This window comes from Phyllobates terribilis, unplaced genomic scaffold (genome assembly GCF_046119375.1).
Source record: "Phyllobates terribilis strain yellow unplaced genomic scaffold, ASM4611937v1 Scaffold_13__5_contigs__length_258822181, whole genome shotgun sequence".
In the NCBI taxonomy this organism is placed as follows: Eukaryota; Metazoa; Chordata; class Amphibia; order Anura; family Dendrobatidae; genus Phyllobates; species Phyllobates terribilis.
Window position 1 is genome coordinate 160,712,910 of NW_027362773.1, and position 20,625 is coordinate 160,733,534.

General features: G+C 54.4%; 1 protein-coding gene across 13 annotated transcripts in view; it reads left to right on the plus strand.

Moving 5' to 3' along the window:
* The first annotated feature begins 4,636 nt into the window (after nt 1-4,636).
* LOC141174168 (para-nitrobenzyl esterase-like) overlaps nt 4,637-20,625 on the plus strand; it is a 47,511-nt gene continuing 31,522 nt past the window's right edge. For 2 of the 13 annotated variants that reach the window (XM_073658903.1, XM_073658908.1), the window contains exon 1: nt 8,607-8,878. In XM_073658903.1, coding sequence (XP_073515004.1) covers nt 8,847-8,878 — 32 coding nt within the window. In that variant the 5' untranslated portion in view covers nt 8,607-8,846. The other 11 variants (XM_073658915.1, XM_073658907.1, XM_073658902.1 and 8 more) reach the window with 11 other exon arrangements.

Genomic DNA, 20,625 nt, shown 5'->3' on the forward strand with positions numbered 1-20,625 from the left:
GCGTCCTACACCCCTACCCATAAAATGACACAATTATGACGGCCGGTGCTGGCGTCCTACACCCCTACCCATAAAATGACACAATTATGACGGCCGGTGCCTGCGTCCTACACCCCTACCCATAAAATGACACAATTATGACGGCCGGTGCCTGCGTCCTACACCCCTACCCATAAAATGACACAATTATGACGGCCGGTGCTTGCGTCCTACACCCCTACCCATAAAATGACACAATTATGACGGCCGGTGCTTGCGTCCTACACCCCTACCCATAAAATGACACAATTATGACGGCCGGTGCTTGCGTCCTACACCCCTACCCATAAAATGACACAATTATGACGGCCGGTGCCTGCGTCCTACACCCCTACCTATAAAATGACACAATTATGACGGCCGGTGCCTGCGTCCTACACCCCTACCCATAAAATGACACAATTATGACGGCCGGTGCTTGCGTCCTACACCCCTACCCATAAAATGTCACAATTATGACGGCCGGTGCTCGCGTCCTACACCCCTACCCATAAAATTACACAATTATGACGGCCGGTGCTGGCGTCCTACACCCCTTCCCATAAAATGACACAATTATGACGGCCGGTGCTGGCGTCCTACACCCCTACCCATAAAATGACACAATTATGACGGCCGGTGCCTGCGTCCTACACCCCTACCCATAAAATGACACAATTATGACAGCCGGTGCTTGCGTCCTACACCCCTACCCATAAAATGACACAATTATGACGGCCGGTGCTGGCGTCCTACACCCCTACCCATAAAATGACACAATTATGACAGCCGGTGCTTGCGTCCTACACCCCTACCCATAAAATGACACAATTATGACAGCCGGTGCTTGCGTCCTACACCCCTACCCATAAAATGACACAATTATGACGGCCGGTGCTTGCGTCCTACACCCCTACCCATAAAATGACACAATTATGACGGCCGGTGCCTGCGTCCTACACCCCTACCCATAAAATGACACAATTATGACGGCCGGTGCCTGCGTCCTACACCCCTACCCATAAAATGACACAATTATGACGGCCGGTGCTTGCGTCCTACACCCCTACCCATAAAATGTCACAATTATGACGGCCGGTGCTTGCGTCCTACACCCCTACCCATAAAATTACACAATTATGACGGCCGGTGCTGGCGTCCTACACCCCTTCCCATAAAATGACACAATTATGACGGCCGGTGCTGGCGTCCTACACCCCTACCCATAAAATGACACAATTATGACGGCCGGTGCCTGCGTCCTACACCCCTACCCATAAAATGACACAATTATGACAGCCGGTGCTTGCGTCCTACACCCCTACCCATAAAATGACACAATTATGACGGCCGGTGCTGGCGTCCTACACCTCTACCCATAAAATGACACAATTATGACGGCCGGTGCCTGCGTCCTACACCCCTACCCATAAAATGTCACAATTATGACGGCCGGTGCTCGCGTCCTACACCCCTACCCATAAAATTACACAATTATGACGGCCGGTGCTGGCGTCCTACACCCCTTCCCATAAAATGACACAATTATGACGGCCGGTGCTGGCGTCCTACACCCCTACCCATAAAATGACACAATTATGACGGCCGGTGCCTGCGTCCTACACCCCTACCCATAAAATGACACAATTATGACGGCCGGTGCTTGCGTCCTACACCCCTACCCATAAAATGACACAATTATGACGTCCGGTGCTGGCGTCCTACACCTCTACCCATAAAATGACCCTGTACCCGGTTATATCATCTGTCACATGCTCTCCCCTGTGCTGCTCAATACTTGGTGATAAAAGCAGGTTATAGCTTTCCTGACATTTCAGGCAGCCCATCAGAATATGTCGTCCTGCGTGCACATGAGGGATAACTCTATTTCTGGCCAGTATATAATCTGTATCCTGCAATCTTCATTAGTTTTCCCTTCTGCAGTCTCTGTCTCTAGTTTTCAGTTGTCTCTGAGCTAGTTAGTAGGGACTGGCTGCTATGATGTCTCTCATACACAGTACACACAGACATGAGTGATTTCTGCGTTCTTATTTCTACGTAGCACATGTTAAGATGCAGCAGCATCATAGAGGACATTATACAGCAGTACTGAGCAGTGTAGCTCTAGGGTGACTTCAACCACTTACAAGAAAGCAGAAGCAGCATGGAGGATATTTTTACCGCAGTACTAAGCAGTGTAGTTGTGGATCCAGGTTCAGTGTACCATAATCCACTTACAAGAAAGGAAAAGCAGCATGGAGGACAATATACGGAAGTATCAAGCAGTGTAGCTATGAATCCAGCACTGAGGACGGATAAAACGCACTTGCTGGAAAGCAACAACTTGGATATCAGTATTCAGGAATACTGGGCAGTGTAGCTGTGAATCCAGCTCATGGGTAAGTTAAACACTTATTTGAAAGTAGCAGCATGGAAGAAAGTATCAGCATGGAAGAAAATATCAGCATGGAAGACCTAATACAGCATTCCCAAGCATTGGGGTGAGATTAGACACTTACTGGAAGTAGCATCATGGAAGACATTATACAGTAGCACTGAGCGGTTTAGCTGTGAATCCAGCACAGGGATGATACATAACACTAAAAAGCAGCAGCAACATGGATTATACATCAGTACTGAGCAGTATTGCTGTGAATCCAGAACATGGATGAGACATAACACTAGAAAGCAGCAGCAGCAGCATGGATTATACATCAGTACTGAGCAGTATAGCTGTGAATCCAGCACATGGATGAGACATAACACTAGAAAGCAGCAGCATCATGGATTATACATCAGTACTGAGCAGTATAGCTGTGAATCCAGCACATGGATGAGACATAACACTAGAAAGCAGCAGCATCATGGATTATACATCAGTACTGAGCAGCATAGCTGTGAATCCAGCACATGGATGAGACATAACACTAGAAAGCAGCAGCATCATGGATTATACATCAGTACTGAGCAGTATAGCTGTGAATCCAGAACATGGATGAGACATAACACTAAAAAGCAGCAGCAACATGGATTATACATCAGTACTGAGCAGTATAGCTGTGAATCCAGCACATGGATGAGACATAACACTAAAAAGCAGCAGCAACATGGATTATACATCAGTACTGAGCAGTATAGCTGTGAATCCAGAACATGGATGAGACATAACACTAGAAAGCAGCAGCATCATGGATTATACATCAGTACTGAGCAGTATAGCTGTGAATCCAGAACATGGATGAGACATAACACTAGAAAGCAGCAGCATGGATTATACATCAGTACTGAGCAGTATAGCTGTGAATCCAGCACATGGATGAGACATAACACTAGAAAGCAGCAGCAACATGGATTATACATCAGTACTGAGCAGTATAGCTGTGAATCCAGAACATGGATGAGACATAACACTAGAAAGCAGCAGCATCATGGATTATACATCAGTACTGAGCAGTATAGCTGTGAATCCAGAACATGGATGAGACATAACACTAGAAAGCAGCAGCATGGATTATACATCAGTACTGAGCAGTATAGCTGTGAATCCAGCACATGGATGAGACATAACACTAGAAAGCAGCAGCATCATGGATTATACATCAGTACTGAGCAGTATAGCTGTGAATCCAGAACATGGATGAGACATAACACTAGAAAGCAGCAGCATGGATTATACATCAGTACTGAGCAGTATAGCTGTGAATCCAGCACATGGATGAGACATAACACTAGAAAGCAGCAGCATCATGGATTATACATCAGTACTGAGCAGTATAGCTGTGAATCCAGCACGGGAGGGAATGAAAACGCTAGAAAGCAGTAACTCACTCTTTTTCTCTCCCTGCCTTTTTATTGAGAATAGAAGTGGCTCATAAATGGAGAAAAAAAAAAAAACGATTTCTCTGATAAGATATATTACAGTGTGTCTTATATTCACGTGTTCTACTGATTTATGTAAAGTTTGTTGAAACGACAGCGATTAGATTATAAGGAGATAATTAATGCTGCCCGCTCAGTATCACAATTGGAGTAGTGCACACATAGGGGAGTCCATACGTGGATTCTGTACATGCGAGCAGCCTATAGAGCCATAGATAAACGTCAAGTGGGCAAACATCATTAGATGCCCATGGACCTGTTTATCTCATGGACCCGTTCTGGTTCTATTCTGGATAAAAGCGTATGTGGAGCTCATCTAGTGAGACCGTATCCAGTCATCAGTAGTGATACTAAAAAGTAAGTGACCCCCATTACAGCTCAGCCCTAAAGTGTCCCAGCCTTTAATCATTGAGATGGAAAAGTGAGCAAAGCCTGCCACCTACTGGACACAAAGCGGATGTGCACTTCAAAAATGGTAAGTCTCGTATAAGAACCCTGATATCCACTTGTAGAGAATGTTTTTACTAGAATTGATATTATGTTTCTATTTTCTGTATGTAACTGAGGTGTAATCTATTATTACATACATAATAGTATTATTTATACTTAAAGGGCACATGCACACGACTGTGTTACACCTTATGCAGATTACAGGAGTTGTACTGAGCTGTAGAGGAGGAGTCATTTTACCCTAAATTATTTTTTTCTGTCGGGATCTGAATACATTGCTTTTTAGCACAGTGCAGTACCACTGACCAAGGGATAGGAGATAACGTCCTGACTGCTGGGGTCTTACTGCTGGGACGCCCACCGATGTGATTGGAGCGGTGGTCAGTTTTGGCCGGGGTTACGCAGAGACTTTGTAGTGTGCTGATTACTTCCTCTGTAGTTGATCCAGTCACCTCTGTGAGATCTTGTGGATTGCAGCTGTCATTCATGTTATGATCAGAAAGTCTCTGGAGTCCAGACATAACTTTTTTTTTTTTTTCTGAATTCGCCATTGCAGAAGTCCCATAATAAACCGTCGGTGGTCCCTGCGTCTGCTTATGTCAGCAAATCCAATGACATCCGCAAATTCACAGAAAACCAGGTAAGGCTCTGTTCACATGTCCAGGTGTAATGGATCATGTATTTATAGACAAACAAAACTGGATCTGTTACAATGGAGCAAAAACTGCTGCACTTTGGTGTCTATTTTGCATCTATTTTTGTTCCCTTTTTACTGATCCATTTTTCTCAGCAGTCCAAGCACCTCTTATATTTTGGGCATAAAAAAGATGAATTAATGGGCGACGTAACAGGTGACCATCCATTATGATCCGTTCCCCTTAGGGCTCATGCAGACGTCCGTGTATCTCGGTCTGGATGTTGTAGACCATCCACACATCATGCACCGGGCAGGAGACCCCCCGAGCCGTCTGTGCGTTTAGTGATTGGATCAAGATCCACGGACGGACGGACGTCTGCAGGAGCCCATAGACTTTCATGGTAAAACAGATCCAGTTGCTTTTTTTGTTGGACTAAAAATGGTGCTGAAAAATAGATATCAGCCAAACAGTAGAAATTTTAGGACATTTCCATCCCCATTCAAAAGAATGGATCCGGTACTGTATCAGCTTGTTTTTGTCATCACAAAATGGAAATAACTACTGGCCGTGTGAACAGAGCCTAAGCAATACGCTTGTCCTGCACAAACCCGTATAAGGCCACGTTCACACGTTCAGTTTTCAAAGCCACTAGTGGGTGATAAATGCAGAATTGGTGACTTGTTTCTATTATATTTTTCCTCACCTGGTTTTGGCTTACAAATACTGATGTAAAATACTGACCGAATACTGAGCGTATGAACGTGGCCTAAATGATCACTGCATCATTAAAACCCAGCGCACACGGCGTCCGCCCTGACACCGTCTCCGCTGTAGGACAGATGTGTTTTATCCCAGACAGGTGGAAGTCACTTAACATGGAGTCTCCTTCCCCATCGCAGACAATAGTTGACATTTTGTAATATAAATACATCAGTTTTTGGCATGAACTTGGCCCCTCCTTCCCAAAATTATTGCCCCTCGTTCTGTGTTTTTTTTGTTCCTGAATATTTCTAAAATTGTGGCAAAAACGTATTATATGTGGAACTGCACTGAGGTATCTGCGGCCGTCCCATAGAGAATGAATGGCGCTGCGGGGAGCGTGTTCTATAAGGCGCAGGTTCGATTCATACAGATGGATCTTTGGGATCTCTGTGATCAATAAGTTAAATTGATATAAACTTGGCTCAAATCCTTTAGGGGTGAATTCACATGTTGCGGCACTGTAATTGCCTGCAGGTCGGTGGGGTCCGCATCCTGAGACCCCCAATGATTGCTTCACAGACCCCCCCCCCCCCTAACTGTGCACGGCTCAGGAGAGAGCAGCGCGCACAGATTCAATAGAAACGTAGGCAGTGCGCTCCTGTACCCAGAGCTGTGCAGTGTTCGGGGGTCTATTAAGTCATCATTGGGGGTCTCAGGGCAATTAAAGCACCTGTCGAATATGAACAATCCGCTGTGAAAGTTTTGTTAGTCTTTCAACGCTTTTACTGACAGCAAAAAATGGCTCAGCACCAAAACGCGTCAAATTTTATTTTTTTTGGACCATAGCCGGTGTTGTTCATGTAGAGAAAAAAACATGCAATCTAATAAGCTCCGTGTGAACACGACCTTGTGACCTTGGAAATCTCCTTTAATTCACTTCTATTGTGAATGTAGTTTGGCAAGTTTGTCCTCTCGGGTGAAAGAACAATGCTGCGCTCCGCGGGCGCCAAGATATCTGCAAACAGTAAATGTGGGATTTGTATATACAGTTTGTACAGCAATAAATATGTATACAGCTAAACGTGCCGCCCCACGGCAGCAAGTGTCTGTGGCAGTCCCATGTCACATGTCACCACGGCTTGTGCCCAGTAGTTGCTCAGCTGGTCGGACCGTGCAGGGAAGTGGAGACCAAAGGTTGAGTCTCGCCCCGATGCCTCCAGCAACATAGGGAGGAGCAAAGCCAGGCAGTCACAGCATCATGGCGGGGAGTAAGTAAGTCGTCTACCCCGAAAGGGGAGGCTATGGCGAATGGGATCAGGGGGACGAGGCCAGGGGTTAACCTCGTCACTGCCGTCGAAAGGGGAGGCTATGGCGAATGAGATCAGGTGGACGAGGCCAGCGGTTAACCTCGTCACTGCCGGCGAAAGGGGAGGCTATGGCGAATGGGATCAGGTGGACGAGGCCAGGGGTTAACCTCGTCACTGCCGGCGAAAGGGGAGGCTATGGAGAATGGGATCAGGTGGACGAGGCCAGCGGTTAACCTCATCACTGCCAGCGTGGGCTGCAGATTAGTTTTTGTAGGTCCTCGCCGTGCCCCTTCTCCATGTCTGCAGCCAGGTTTATATTCTGTGCTTGGGATTCTGAGGATGGAGAATGTATCAGCGGATACGTAGAATATAATCCTAATCTGGGAACGAAGTTCTTCTCTCCGCGTGCGACTCGGCAGATCTCTCGGCTTTATTTGCTTTGTGCTGATTCTTCTCAGTTCCTGTCGTTCTTTATCGTGTTGATATAATTGTCCGTTTGCCTCCAACGTCATCAGGACTTTATTTCGGCAGCGCTGACGGCCGCAGTGGAGTGAATACTTGGGCTACTTCGGTGACTACCAAGTAGATACAATTGTACCCACAATCCTCTGTGACTGAACGTCAGACTGATACATTGTAGCAAACTAGCAGAGAGACGTCTTTAGCTCACAGAGCATTGTCTACACTGGATAAGACTGCGGTGAGGACAGGGCAAAATCATGTGCCGGACCACATCATTAGTCCGTGGCTACTGGACCAGAGCCCTGCGGGGACCCCCTACTCCCAGCAGCACCCCTCGACGTCACGTGTGCTGCACTCCGCAATGTCCGGACCTGCTAATGAGAATTGGCGCCAGGGTGCTGCTGCAGTGGGGGGTCCGCAGGGTTCTGGTCCAGTGGTCACGAATGAATGATGTGCTCCGGCACACGCTGCTTATTTTTTCCTTGCAGATTTGAACCATTAGAGCGGGGGGTTTTTTTTGTGTTTTTTTTTTCTCTAATCTTTCAGTATTTTTGCAGCTTTTTTTCACCCATTCAAATTAATTTGAAAAAAAAGAAAAATACAAGTTCAAAACCTCCTGCCGACCTCCTCGTCTGCACATACCGCCACTGACCGGCAGAATGGCGTTACCGTGCGATAAAAAATATAAGCAAAATAAATTACTGAACGTCATCGCTCCATCAACCGTAAAATATAAGACGGCAGTGACGGCTCCCAGAATACGGCGGCACCAGAGATTCGGTTTGTGTTTTTACTGTGCAAAAGTAGGAAAACATTAAAAAATCCAAACCAGAATATTAATGTGGAATCACCGTCTGGATCGGACTTGTAAAGTTTTCGGGTCAAAATAATTGCTGTTTCTCTTATGATCCTTCCCCACCCCCGCCCTCGGATTATCATTAGGAAATTCAGATATGTGAAATATTACAGAGCTAATTATACGTAGATCCAATAACAGTGAATTGTTCTTTAGCGGTTACACTCCGGAGGGCATCCACACCCTCGATACGATGCCAGCACCACCTGTACTGGGATGAGCGATATAACACTTTGTGCTGCCAGTGGTTTATCCTCTTGTGACCCCGGCAGCAGAGGAACAGTAGGTTTCACCCTTGTACTCGCTATTTCATGTCTTCTGTTTCGCTTATCTCCCAATTTGAGCCTTCTCGTTGGCAACACCACTTCTGCTGGTTTTATTTCACTTATTTATGGTGATAAGGAAGAAGGTGGTGGCGTCACTGTGACACGAGAGTAAAGGCCGAAGCTGCGTCCTGCTGGCACAGGAGTGAAGGGTGAGAGACAGCGTCCTGGTGGCACAGGAGTGAAGGGTGAGAGACAGCGTCCTGGTGGCATGAGGGTGAGACAGCGTCCTGGTGGCATGAGGTGAGACAGCATCCTGGTGGCATGAGGTGAGACAGCGTCCTGGTGGCATGAGGGTGAGGAGAGAAACTGCATCCTGGTGGCATGAGGTGAGACAGCGTCCTGGTGGCATGAGGTGAGACAGCGTCCTGGTGGCATGAGGTGAGACAGCATCCTGGTGGCATGAGGTGAGACAGCGTCCTGGTGGCATGAGGTGAGACAGCGTCCTGGTGGCATGAGGTGAGACAGCATCCTGGTGGCATGAGGTGAGACAGCATCCTGGTGGCATGAGGTGAGACAGTGTCCTGGTGGCATGAGGGTGAGGAGAGAAACTGCATCCTGGTGGCATGAGGTGAGACAGCATCCTGGTGGCATGAGGTGAGACAGCGTCCTGGTGGCATGAGGTGAGACAGCATCCTGGTGGCATGAGGTGAGACAGCATCCTGGTGGCATGAGGTGAGACAGTGTCCTGGTGGCATGAGGGTGAGGAGAGAAACTGCATCCTGGTAGCATGAGGTGAGACAGCGTCCTGGTGGCATGAGGGTGAGGAGAGAAACTGCATCCTGGTGGCATGAGGTGAGACAGCGTCCTGGTGGCATGAGGTGAGACAGCGTCCTGGTGGCATGAGGTGAGACAGCGTCCTGGTGGCATGAGGGTGAGGAGAGAAACTGCATCCTGGTGGCATGAGGTGAGACAGTGTCCTGGTGGCATGAGGTGAGACAGCGTCCTGGTGGCATGAGGGTGAGGAGAGAAACTGCATCCTAGTGGCATGAGGTGAGACAGCGTCCTGGTGGCATGAGGTGAGGCAGCGTCCTGGTGGCATGAGGTAAGACAGCGTCCTGGTGGCATGAGGGTGAGAAGAGAAACTGCGTCCTGGTGGCATGAGGTGAGACAGGGTCCGGGTGGCATGAGGTGAGACAGCGTCCTGGTGGCATGAGGTGAGGCAGCGTCCTGGTGGCATGAGGGTGAGGAGAGAAACTGCATCCTAGTGGCATGAGGTGAGACAGCGTCCTGGTGGCATGAGGTGAGGCAGCGTCCTGGTGGCATGAGGTAAGACAGCGTCCTGGTGGCATGAGGGTGAGAAGAGAAACTGCGTCCTGGTGGCATGAGGTGAGACAGCGTCCTGGTGGCATGAGGTGAGACCGCGTCCTGGTGGCATGAGGGTGAGGAGAGAAACTGCATCCTGGTGCCATGAGGTGATACAGCGTCCTGGTGGCATGAGGTGAGACAGCGTCCTGGTGGCATGAGGGTGAGGAGAGAAACTGCATCCTGGTGGCATGAGGTGAGACAGTGTCCTGGTGGCATGAGGTGAGACAGCGTCCTGGTGGCATGAGGGTGAGGAGAGAAACTGCATCCTAGTGGCATGAGGTGAGACAGGGTCCGGGTGGCATGAGGTGAGACAGCGTCCTGGTGGCATGAGGTGAGGCAGCGTCCTGGTGGCATGAGGGTGAGGAGAGAAACTGCATCCTAGTGGCATGAGGTGAGACAGCGTCCTGGTGGCATGAGGTGAGACAGGGTCCGGGTGGCATGAGGTGAGACAGCGTCCTGGTGGCATGAGGCGAGACAGCGTCCTGGTGGCATGAGGCGAGACAGCATCCTGGTGGCATGAGGCGAGACAGCGTCCTGGTGGCATGAGGCGAGACAGCGTCCTGGTGGCATGAGGCGAGACAGCGTCCTGGTGGCATAAGGCGAGACAGCGTCCTGGTGGCATGAGGCGAGACAGCGTCCTGGTGGCATGAGGCGAGACAGCGTCCTGGTGGCATGAGGTGAGACAGCATCCTGGTGGCATGAGATGAGACAGCATCCTGGTGGCATGAGGTGAGACCGCGTCCTGGTGGCATGAGGGTGAGGAGAGAAACTGCATCCTGGTGGCATGAGGTGAGACAGCGTCCTGGTGGCATGAGGTGAGACAGCGTCCTGGTGGCATGAGGTGAGACAGCGTCCTGGTGGCATGAGGGTGAGGAGAGAAACTGCATCCTGGTGGCATGAGGTGAGACAGTGTCCTGGTGGCATGAGGTGAGACAGCGTCCTGGTGGCATGAGGGTGAGGAGAGAAACTGCATCCTAGTGGCATGAGGTGAGACAGCGTCCTGGTGGCATGAGGTGAGGCAGCGTCCTGGTGGCATGAGGTAAGACAGCGTCCTGGTGGCATGAGGGTGAGAAGAGAAACTGCGTCCTGGTGGCATGAGGTGAGACAGCGTCCTGGTGGCATGAGGTGAGACCGCGTCCTGGTGGCATGAGGGTGAGGAGAGAAACTGCATCCTGGTGCCATGAGGTGATACAGCGTCCTGGTGGCATGAGGTGAGACAGCGTCCTGGTGGCATGAGGGTGAAGAGAGAAACTGCATCCTGGTGGCATGAGGTGAGACAGTGTCCTGGTGGCATGAGGTGAGACAGCGTCCTGGTGGCATGAGGGTGAGGAGAGAAACTGCATCCTAGTGGCATGAGGTGAGACAGGGTCCGGGTGGCATGAGGTGAGACAGCGTCCTGGTGGCATGAGGTGAGGCAGCGTCCTGGTGGCATGAGGGTGAGGAGAGAAACTGCATCCTAGTGGCATGAGGTGAGACAGCGTCCTGGTGGCATGAGGTGAGACAGGGTCCGGGTGGCATGAGGTGAGACAGCGTCCTGGTGGCATGAGGCGAGACAGCGTCCTGGTGGCATGAGGCGAGACAGCGTCCTGGTGGCATGAGGCGAGACAGCGTCCTGGTGGCATGAGGCGAGACAGCGTCCTGGTGGCATGAGGCGAGACAGCGTCCTGGTGGCATGAGGCGAGACAGCGTCCTGGTGGCATGAGGCGAGACAGCGTCCTGGTGGCATAAGGCGAGACAGCGTCCTGGTGGCATGAGGCGAGACAGCGTCCTGGTGGCATGAGGCGAGACAGCGTCCTGGTGGCATGAGGTGAGACAGCATCCTGGTGGCATGAGATGAGACAGCATCCTGGTGGCATGAGGTGAGACCGCGTCCTGGTGGCATGAGGGTGAGGAGAGAAACTGCATCCTGGTGCCATGAGGTGATACAGCGTCCTGGTGGCATGAGGTGAGACAGCGTCCTGGTGGCTTGAGGTGAGACAGCGTCCTGGTGGCATGAGCGTGAGGAGAGAAACTGCATCCTGGTGGCATAAGGGTGAGGAGAGAAACTGCATCCTGGTGGCATGAGGTGAGACAGCGTCCTGGTGGCATGAGGTGAGACAGCGTCCTGGTGGCATGAGGTGAGACAGCGTCCTGGTGGCATGAGGTGAGACAGCGTCCTGGTGGCATGAGGGTGAGGAGAGAAACTGCATCCTGGTAGCATGAGGTGAGACAGTGTCCTGGTGGCATGAGGTGAGACAGCGTCCTGGTGGCATGAGGGTGAGGAGAGAAACTGCATCCTAGTGGCATGAGGTGAGACAGCGTCCTGGTGGCATGAGGTGAGACAGGGTCCGGGTGGCATGAGGTGAGACAGCGTCCTGGTGGCATGAGGTGAGGCAGCGTCCTGGTGGCATGAGGGTGAGGAGAGAAACTGCATCCTAGTGGCATGAGGTGAGACAGCGTCCTGGTGGCATGAGGTGAGACAGGGTCCGGGTGGCATGAGGTGAGACAGCGTCCTGGTGGCATGAGGCGAGAAAGCGTCCTGGTGGCATGAGGCGAGACAGCGTCCTGGTGGCATGAGGCGAGACAGCGTCCTGGTGGCATGAGGCGAGACAGCGTCCTGGTGGCATGAGGCGAGACAGCGTCCTGGTGGCATGAGGCGAGACAGCGTCCTGGTGGCATGAGGCGAGACAGCGTCCTGGTGGCATAAGGCGAGACAGCGTCCTGGTGGCATGAGGCGAGACAGCGTCCTGGTGGCATGAGGCGAGACAGCGTCCTGGTGGCATGAGGTGAGACAGCATCCTGGTGGCATGAGATGAGACAGTATCCTGGTGGCATGAGGTGAGAAAGCGTCCTGGTGGCATGAGGTGAGACAGCGTCCTGGTGGCATGAGGGTGAGGAGAGAAACTGCATCCTGGTTGCATGAGGTGAGACAGTGTCCTGGTGGCATGAGGTGAGACAGCGTCCTGGTGGCATGAGGGTGAGGAGAGAAACTGCATCCTGGTTGCATGAGGTGAGACAGCATCCTGGTGGCATGAGGTGAGACAGCGTCCTGGTGGCATGAGGTGAGACAGCGTCCTGGTGACATGAGGTGAGACAGCGTCCTGGTGGCATGAAGTGAGACAGCGTCCTGGTGGCATGAGGTGAGGCAGCGTCCTGGTGGCATGAGGGTGAGGAGAGAAACTGCATCCTGGTGGCATGAGGCGAGACAGCGTCCTGGTGGCATGAGGTGAGACAGCGTCCTGGTGGCATGAGGTGAGACAGCGTTCTGGTGGCATGAGGTGAGACAGCGTCCTGGTGGCATGAGGTGAGACAGCGTTCTGGTGGCATGAGGTGTGACAGCGTCCGGGTGGCATGAGGGTGAGGAGAGAAACTGCATCCTGGTGGCGTGTGGTGAGACAGCGTCCTGGTGGCATGAGGTGAGACAGCGTCCTGGTGGCATGAGGCGAGACAGCGTCCTGGTGGCATGAGGCGAGACAGCGTCCTGGTGGCATGAGGCGAGACAGCGTCCTGGTGGCATGAGGCGAGACAGCGTCCTGGTGGCATGAGGCGAGACAGGGTCCGGGTGGCATGAGGTGAGACAGCGTCCTGGTGGCATGAGGCGAGACAGCGTCCTGGTGGCATGAGGCGAGACAGCGTCCTGGTGGCATGAGGCGAGACAGCGTCCTGGTGGCATGAGGCGAGACAGCGTCCTGGTGGCATGAGGTGAGACAGCATCCTGGTGGCATGAGGTGAGACAGCGTCCTGGTGGCATGAGGTGAGACAGCGTCCTGGTGGCATGAGGTGAGACAGCATCCTGGTGGCATGAGGTGAGACAGCATCCTGGTGGCATGAGGTGAGACAGTGTCCTGGTGGCATGAGGGTGAGGAGAGAAACTGCATCCTGGTGGCATGAGGTGAGACAGCATCCTGGTGGCATGAGGTGAGACAGCGTCCTGGTGGCATGAGGTGAGACAGCATCCTGGTGGCATGAGGTGAGACAGCATCCTGGTGGCATGAGGTGAGACAGTGTCCTGGTGGCATGAGGGTGAGGAGAGAAACTGCATCCTGGTAGCATGAGGTGAGACAGCGTCCTGGTGGCATGAGGGTGAGGAGAGAAACTGCATCCTGGTGGCATGAGGTGAGACAGCGTCCTGGTGGCATGAGGTGAGACAGCGTCCTGGTGGCATGAGGTGAGACAGCGTCCTGGTGGCATGAGGGTGAGGAGAGAAACTGCATCCTGGTGGCATGAGGTGAGACAGTGTCCTGGTGGCATGAGGTGAGACAGCGTCCTGGTGGCATGAGGGTGAGGAGAGAAACTGCATCCTAGTGGCATGAGGTGAGACAGCGTCCTGGTGGCATGAGGTGAGGCAGCGTCCTGGTGGCATGAGGTAAGACAGCGTCCTGGTGGCATGAGGGTGAGAAGAGAAACTGCGTCCTGGTGGCATGAGGTGAGACAGGGTCCGGGTGGCATGAGGTGAGACAGCGTCCTGGTGGCATGAGGTGAGGCAGCGTCCTGGTGGCATGAGGGTGAGGAGAGAAACTGCATCCTAGTGGCATGAGGTGAGACAGCGTCCTGGTGGCATGAGGTGAGGCAGCGTCCTGGTGGCATGAGGTAAGACAGCGTCCTGGTGGCATGAGGGTGAGAAGAGAAACTGCGTCCTGGTGGCATGAGGTGAGACAGCGTCCTGGTGGCATGAGGTGAGACCGCGTCCTGGTGGCATGAGGGTGAGGAGAGAAACTGCATCCTGGTGCCATGAGGTGATACAGCGTCCTGGTGGCATGAGGTGAGACAGCGTCCTGGTGGCATGAGGGTGAGGAGAGAAACTGCATCCTGGTGGCATGAGGTGAGACAGTGTCCTGGTGGCATGAGGTGAGACAGCGTCCTGGTGGCATGAGGGTGAGGAGAGAAACTGCATCCTAGTGGCATGAGGTGAGACAGGGTCCGGGTGGCATGAGGTGAGACAGCGTCCTGGTGGCATGAGGTGAGGCAGCGTCCTGGTGGCATGAGGGTGAGGAGAGAAACTGCATCCTAGTGGCATGAGGTGAGACAGCGTCCTGGTGGCATGAGGTGAGACAGGGTCCGGGTGGCATGAGGTGAGACAGCGTCCTGGTGGCATGAGGCGAGACAGCGTCCTGGTGGCATGAGGCGAGACAGCGTCCTGGTGGCATGAGGCGAGACAGCGTCCTGGTGGCATGAGGCGAGACAGCGTCCTGGTGGCATGAGGCGAGACAGCGTCCTGGTGGCATAAGGCGAGACAGCGTCCTGGTGGCATGAGGCGAGACAGCGTCCTGGTGGCATGAGGCGAGACAGCGTCCTGGTGGCATGAGGTGAGACAGCATCCTGGTGGCATGAGATGAGACAGCATCCTGGTGGCATGAGGTGATACCGCGTCCTGGTGGCATGAGGGTGAGGAGAGAAACTGCATCCTGGTGGCATGAGGTGAGACAGCGTCCTGGTGGCATGAGGTGAGACAGCGTCCTGGTGGCATGAGGTGAGACAGCGTCCTGGTGGCATGAGGGTGAGGAGAGAAACTGCATCCTGGTGGCATGAGGTGAGACAGTGTCCTGGTGGCATGAGGTGAGACAGCGTCCTGGTGGCATGAGGGTGAGGAGAGAAACTGCATCCTAGTGGCATGAGGTGAGACAGCGTCCTGGTGGCATGAGGTGAGGCAGCGTCCTGGTGGCATGAGGTAAGACAGCGTCCTGGTGGCATGAGGGTGAGAAGAGAAACTGCGTCCTGGTGGCATGAGGTGAGACAGCGTCCTGGTGGCATGAGGTGAGACCGCGTCCTGGTGGCATGAGGGTGAGGAGAGAAACTGCATCCTGGTGCCATGAGGTGATACAGCGTCCTGGTGGCATGAGGTGAGACAGCGTCCTGGTGGCATGAGGGTGAAGAGAGAAACTGCATCCTGGTGGCATGAGGTGAGACAGTGTCCTGGTGGCATGAGGTGAGACAGCGTCCTGGTGGCATGAGGGTGAGGAGAGAAACTGCATCCTAGTGGCATGAGGTGAGACAGGGTCCGGGTGGCATGAGGTGAGACAGCGTCCTGGTGGCATGAGGTGAGGCAGCGTCCTGGTGGCATGAGGGTGAGGAGAGAAACTGCATCCTAGTGGCATGAGGTGAGACAGCGTCCTGGTGGCATGAGGTGAGACAGGGTCCGGGTGGCATGAGGTGAGACAGCGTCCTGGTGGCATGAGGCGAGACAGCGTCCTGGTGGCATGAGGCGAGACAGCGTCCTGGTGGCATGAGGCGAGACAGCGTCCTGGTGGCATGAGGCGAGACAGCGTCCTGGTGGCATGAGGCGAGACAGCGTCCTGGTGGCATGAGGCGAGACAGCGTCCTGGTGGCATGAGGCGAGACAGCGTCCTGGTGGCATAAGGCGAGACAGCGTCCTGGTGGCATGAGGCGAGACAGCGTCCTGGTGGCATGAGGCGAGACAGCGTCCTGGTGGCATGAGGTGAGACAGCATCCTGGTGGCATGAGATGAGACAGCATCCTGGTGGCATGAGGTGAGACCGCGTCCTGGTGGCATGAGGGTGAGGAGAGAAACTGCATCCTGGTGCCATGAGGTGATACAGCGTCCTGGTGGCATGAGGTGAGACAGCGTCCTGGTGGCTTGAGGTGAGACAGCGTCCTGGTGGCATGAGCGTGAGGAGAGAAACTGCATCCTGGTGGCATAAGGGTGAGGAGAGAAACTGCATCCTGGTGGCATGAGGTGAGACAGCGTCCTGGTGGCATGAGGTGAGACAGCGTCCTGGTGGCATGAGGTGAGACAGCGTCCTGGTGGCATGAGGTGAGACAGCGTCCTGGTGGCATGAGGGTGAGGAGAGAAACTGCATCCTGGTAGCATGAGGTGAGACAGTGTCCTGGTGGCATGAGGTGAGACAGCGTCCTGGTGGCATGAGGGTGAGGAGAGAAACTGCATCCTAGTGGCATGAGGTGAGACAGCGTCCTGGTGGCATGAGGTGAGACAGGGTCCGGGTGGCATGAGGTGAGACAGCGTCCTGGTGGCATGAGGTGAGGCAGCGTCCTGGTGGCATGAGGGTGAGGAGAGAAACTGCATCCTAGTGGCATGAGGTGAGACAGCGTCCTGGTGGCATGAGGTGAGACAGGGTCCGGGTGGCATGAGGTGAGACAGCGTCCTGGTGGCATGAGGCGAGAAAGCGTCCTGGTGGCATGAGGCGAGACAGCGTCCTGGTGGCATGAGGCGAGACAGCGTCCTGGTGGCATGAGGCGAGACAGCGTCCTGGTGGCATGAGGCGAGACAGCGTCCTGGTGGCATGAGGGGAGACAGCGTCCTGGTGGCATGAGGCGAGACAGCGTCCTGGTGGCATAAGGCGAGACAGCGTCCTGGTGGCATGAGGCGAGACAGCGTCCTGGTGGCATGAGGCGAGACAGCGTCCTGGTGGCATGAGGCGAGACAGCGTCCTGGTGGCATGAGGCGAGACAGCGTCCTGGTGGCATGAGGTGAGACAGCGTCCTGGTGGCATGAGGCGAGACAGCGTCCTGGTGGCATGAGGCGAGACAGCGTCCTGGTGGCATGAGGCGAGACAGCGTCCTGGTGGCATGAGGCGAGACAGCGTCCTGGTGGCATGAGGTGAGACAGCATCCTGGTGGCATGAGATGAGACAGTATCCTGGTGGCATGAGGTGAGAAAGCGTCCTGGTGGCATGAGGTGAGACAGCGTCCTGGTGGCATGAGGGTGAGGAGAGAAACTGCATCCTGGTTGCATGAGGTGAGACAGTGTCCTGGTGGCATGAGGTGAGACAGCGTCCTGGTGGCATGAGGGTGAGGAGAGAAACTGCATCCTGGTTGCATGAGGTGAGACAGCATCCTGGTGGCATGAGGTGAGACAGCGTCCTGGTGGCATGAGGTGAGACAGCGTCCTGGTGACATGAGGTGAGACAGCGTCCTGGTGGCATGAAGTGAGACAGCGTCCTGGTGGCATGAGGTGAGGCAGCGTCCTGGTGGCATGAGGGTGAGGAGAGAAACTGCATCCTGGTGGCATGAGGCGAGACAGCGTCCTGGTGGCATGAGGTGAGACAGCGTCCTGGTGGCATGAGGTGAGACAGCGTTCTGGTGGCATGAGGTGAGACAGCGTCCTGGTGGCATGAGGTGAGACAGCGTTCTGGTGGCATGAGGTGTGACAGCGTCCGGGTGGCATGAGGGTGAGGAGAGAAACTGCATCCTGGTGGCGTGTGGTGAGACAGCGTCCTGGTGGCATGAGGTGAGACAGCGTCCTGGTGGCATGAGGCGAGACAGCGTCCTGGTGGCATGAGGCGAGACAGCGTCCTGGTGGCATGAGGCGAGACAGCGTCCTGGTGGCATGAGGCGAGACAGCGTCCTGGTGGCATGAGGCGAGACAGGGTCCGGGTGGCATGAGGTGAGACAGCGTCCTGGTGGCATGAGGCGAGACAGCGTCCTGGTGGCATGAGGCGAGACAGCGTCCTGGTGGCATGAGGCGAGACAGCGTCCTGGTGGCATGAGGCGAGACAGCGTCCTGGTGGCATGAGGCGAGACAGCGTCCTGGTGGCATAAGGCGAGACAGCGTCCTGGTGGCATGAGGCGAGACAGCGTCCTGGTGGCATGAGGCGAGACAGCGTCCTGGTGGCATGAGGTGAGACAGCATCCTGGTGGCATGAGATGAGACAGCATCCTGGTGGCATGAGGTGAGACCGCGTCCTGGTGGCATGAGGGTGAGGAGAGAAACTGCATCCTGGTGCCATGAGGTGATACAGCGTCCTGGTGGCATGAGGTGAGACAGCGTCCTGGTGGCTTGAGGTGAGACAGCGTCCTGGTGGCATGAGGTGAGACAGCGTCCTGGTGGCATGAGCGTGAGGAGAGAAACTGCATCCTGGTGGCATAAGGGTGAGGAGAGAAACTGCATCCTGGTGGCATGAGGTGAGACAGCGTCCTGGTGGCATGAGGTGAGACAGCGTCCTGGTGGCATGAGGTGAGACAGCGTCCTGGTGGCATGAGGTGAGACAGCGTCCTGGTGGCATGAGGGTGAGGAGAGAAACTGCATCCTGGTAGCATGAGGTGAGACAGTGTCCTGGTGGCATGAGGTGAGACAGCGTCCTGGTGGCATGAGGGTGAGGAGAGAAACTGCATCCTAGTCGCATGAGGTGAGACAGCGTCCTGGTGGCATGAGGTGAGACAGGGTCCGGGTGGCATGAGGTGAGACAGCGTCCTGGTGGCATGAGGTGAGGCAGCGTCCTGGTGGCATGAGGGTGAGGAGAGAAACTGCATCCTAGTGGCATGAGGTGAGACAGCGTCCTGGTGGCATGAGGTGAGACAGGGTCCGGGTGGCATGAGGTGAGACAGCGTCCTGGTGGCATGAGGCGAGAAAGCGTCCTGGTGGCATGAGGCGAGACAGCGTCCTGGTGGCATGAGGCGAGACAGCGTCCTGGTGGCATGAGGCGAGACAGCGTCCTGGTGGCATGAGGCGAGACAGCGTCCTGGTGGCATGAGGCGAGACAGCGTCCTGGTGGCATAAGGCGAGACAGCGTCCTGGTGGCATGAGGCGAGACAGCGTCCTGGTGGCATGAGGCGAGACAGCGTCCTGGTGGCATGAGGTGAGACAGCATCCTGGTGGCATGAGGCGAGACAGCGTCCTGGTGGCATGAGGTGAGACAGCGTCCTGGTGGCATGAGGTGAGACAGCATCCTGGTGGCATGAGGTGAGACAGCGTCCTGGTGGCATGAGGTGAGACAGCGTCCTGGTGACATGAGGTGAGACAGCGTCCTGGTGGCATGAGGTGAGACAGCGTCCTGGTGGCATGAGGGTGAGGAGAGAAACTGCATCCTGGTAGCATGAGGTGAGACAGTGTCCTGGTGGCATGAGGTGAGACAGCGTCCTGGTGGCATGAGGGTGAGGAGAGAAACTGCATCCTAGTGGCATGAGGTGAGACAGCGTCCTGGTGGCATGAGGTGAGACAGGGTCCGGGTGGCATGAGGTGAGACAGCGTCCTGGTGGCATGAGGTGAGGCAGCGTCCTGGTGGCATGAGGGTGAGGAGAGAAACTGCATCCTAGTGGCATGAGGTGAGACAGCGTCCTGGTGGCATGAGGTGAGACAGGGTCCGGGTGGCATGAGGTGAGACAGCGTCCTGGTGGCATGAGGCGAGAAAGCGTCCTGGTGGCATGAGGCGAGACAGCGTCCTGGTGGCATGAGGCGAGACAGCGTCCTGGTGGCATGAGGCGAGACAGCGTCCTGGTGGCATGAGGCGAGACAGCGTCCTGGTGGCATGAGGCGAGACAGCGTCCTGGTGGCATAAGGCGAGACAGCGTCCTGGTGGCATGAGGCGAGACAGCGTCCTGGTGGCATGAGGCGAGACAGCGTCCTGGTGGCATGAGGTGAGACAGCATCCTGGTGGCATGAGATGAGACAGTATCCTGGTGGCATGAGGTGAGAAAGCGTCCTGGTGGCATGAGGTGAGACAGCGTCCTGGTGGCATGAGGGTGAGGAGAGAAACTGCATCCTGGTTGCATGAGGTGAGACAGTGTCCTGGTGGCATGAGGTGAGACAGCGTCCTGGTGGCATGAGGGTGAGGAGAGAAACTGCATCCTGGTTGCATGAGGTGAGACAGCATCCTGGTGGCATGAGGTGAGACAGCGTCCTGGTGGCATGAGGTGAGACAGCGTCCTGGTGACATGAGGTGAGACAGCGTCCTGGTGGCATGAAGTGAGACAGCGTCCTGGTGGCATGAGGTGAGGCAGCGTCCTGG